This window comes from Triticum dicoccoides, chromosome 5B, assembly GCF_002162155.2.
Source record: "Triticum dicoccoides isolate Atlit2015 ecotype Zavitan chromosome 5B, WEW_v2.0, whole genome shotgun sequence".
Lineage (NCBI taxonomy): Eukaryota > Viridiplantae > Streptophyta > Magnoliopsida > Poales > Poaceae > Triticum > Triticum dicoccoides.
Window position 1 is genome coordinate 668,300,859 of NC_041389.1, and position 2,021 is coordinate 668,302,879.

Consider the following 2,021-nt stretch of genomic DNA (forward strand, 5'->3'; position numbering starts at 1 on the left):
CACACACACACACACCAGGTCGCCGCCACCTCCCACCTACCGTCCCGTCATCATCATCCATCCTCATCCTCCTCCAAGAACCCGGCAGAATCATCCCGCGAGCACCATGTCCAATCACGACGTGGCGTGGCCGTCATTTTGATTGATCTTAAGCTGCAGCTCAGGGATTGGCTCGCTGTTAGTCTGTCGGACCATCCCTCCATGGCGCCGGAAGTGAAGGTGCCGCTGCTGGAGGGGAGGGGCGCGACGCCAGCGCAGACGTTGGGGAACATCGTCGTGTCCATCGTCGGCACCGGCGTGCTCGGCCTGCCCTACGCCTTCCGCACCGCGGGCTGGCTCGCCGGCGCCCTCGGCGTCGCCGGTGCCGGCGCCGCCACTTTCTACTGCATGCTCCTCCTGGTCAGTACACACTCATGCACCCCCCTGTTTGACTTTGAGTATCACTGCCTGGATTTCTTAGGATTCAATCAGCTTCAATCGATCAATGCTGTGACTAAATATTCAGCTTAATCTGCTCAATCGATTGATCTGATGAAGTTTAGACACACGTTCGCAGTTGACTTTAGCTGTTGTTCGTTCTGAAGCTGGATTGCAGGGACAGGTTGCGGGAGCAAGAAACAGAGGAGGACGGGCACGGAGGTGAGCAGCGCCCCCTTGGCGATGGCGGCAACTACACCTACGGGGACCTAGGCGAGCGATGCTTCGGCCCCGTCGGCAGGCACTTCACGGAGGCCATCATCGTCCTCTGCCAGACCGGCGGCACCGTGGCGTACCTCGTCTTCATCGGCCAGAACATCAGCTCCGTGCTCCCCGCGCTCTCGTCGGCCACCGTCGTCCTGGCGCTACTGCTGCCGGCCGAGGTCGCGCTCTCCTTCGTCAGCTCCCTCTCCGCGCTCGCGCCCTTCAGCATACTCGCCGACGCCTGCACTGTGCTGGCCGTCGCCGCCGTGGTTAAGGAGGACGTCCAGCTCCTGGTCAAGCGCGGGCAGCCATTCGCCGCGAGGAGCGCGTTCGCCGGGCTCTGGGGCGTCCCATTCGCCTGCGGCGTCGCCGTGTTCTGCTTCGAGGGGTTCTGCCTCACGCTGGCGCTGGAGGCGTCCATGTCGAACCGGGCCAAGTTCCGGCCGGTGCTACTCCAGGCCATCGCCGGGGTCACGGTCGTGTACGTCGGCTTCGGCGTCTGCGGCTACCTCGCCTACGGCGACGCCACCCGAGACATCGTCACCCTCAACCTCCCGAGCAACTGGTCCACCGCCGCCGTCAAGGTGGTGCTGTGCGTCGCGCTGGCGCTCACGTTCGCCGTGATGATGCACCCGATCCACGAGATCGTGGAGTCGCGGCTGCTGGCGCCGGGCGGGTGGGTGCGGAGGCGCGGCGGCTTCGTGGAGCGTGCGGCGCTGCACCTGAGCCGCGTCGCGGTGGTGGCGACGCTGGCCGCGATAGCGTGCTTCGTGCCGGCGTTCGGGGAGTTCGCAGCGTTCGTTGGGAGCACGGTGTGCGCGCTGCTCTCCTTCGTGCTGCCGGCGCTCTTCCACCTCCGCGTCGTTGGACCGACGGCGAGCACGTGGGCGCGCGCTGTGGACTACTTTTTCTTGCTGTCCGGCCTGGTGTTTGCCGGTCACGGGATGTACACGGTCTTGTCACCCCAGTGACAATTGAAAATGTTCATCAGTTTAGTACAGCGCGCACACAGAGTCAATTACCATCGAAATTCGTCAACAAAGACCTGAAAAACCAGAGCAGAGGTTAGGCCAACTCCAAGGCACGATGCACATCTGTTTTGTCCGAATTCTATTCGTTTGAAGCTGTAAAACGGACATGAGCATCCGTTTGCAGTCGGTGTGCCCAACCGGCCGCCACAACTAAAAAATTTGTCCGCATTTGGACTTTAATTTTAAACAAAAAAGACATTGCAAATAATTTAAAATGATATATATTACATTAACTTAAACATACATGTCCACAAAGGAACAAAGTCACGGCCGAAACATTGAAAATAAATTGGAAATAAAAAAAACATA

General features: G+C 59.8%; 1 protein-coding gene across 1 annotated transcript; it reads left to right on the top strand.

Annotated features, from left to right (window-relative positions):
• Positions 1-8: 8 nt before the first annotated feature.
• On the top strand, positions 9-1,761 carry LOC119312477 (amino acid transporter ANT1-like). The gene is made up of 2 exons (XM_037588209.1): positions 9-399; positions 585-1,761. The coding sequence occupies exons 1-2, from the start codon at positions 202-204 to the stop codon at positions 1,650-1,652; spliced, it is 1,266 nt and encodes a 421-aa protein (XP_037444106.1). The 5' UTR covers positions 9-201; the 3' UTR covers positions 1,653-1,761.
• The last annotated feature ends 260 nt before the right edge of the window (positions 1,762-2,021 follow it).

Coding starts and splice junctions, on each gene's coding strand:
- LOC119312477 (XM_037588209.1), top strand. CDS start 202: ATGGCGCCGGAAGTGAAGGTGCCGCTGCTGGAGGGGAGGGGCGCGACG. Junction 400..584: donor TCTACTGCATGCTCCTCCTG/GTCAGTACACAC, acceptor TTCGTTCTGAAG/CTGGATTGCAGGGACAGGTT.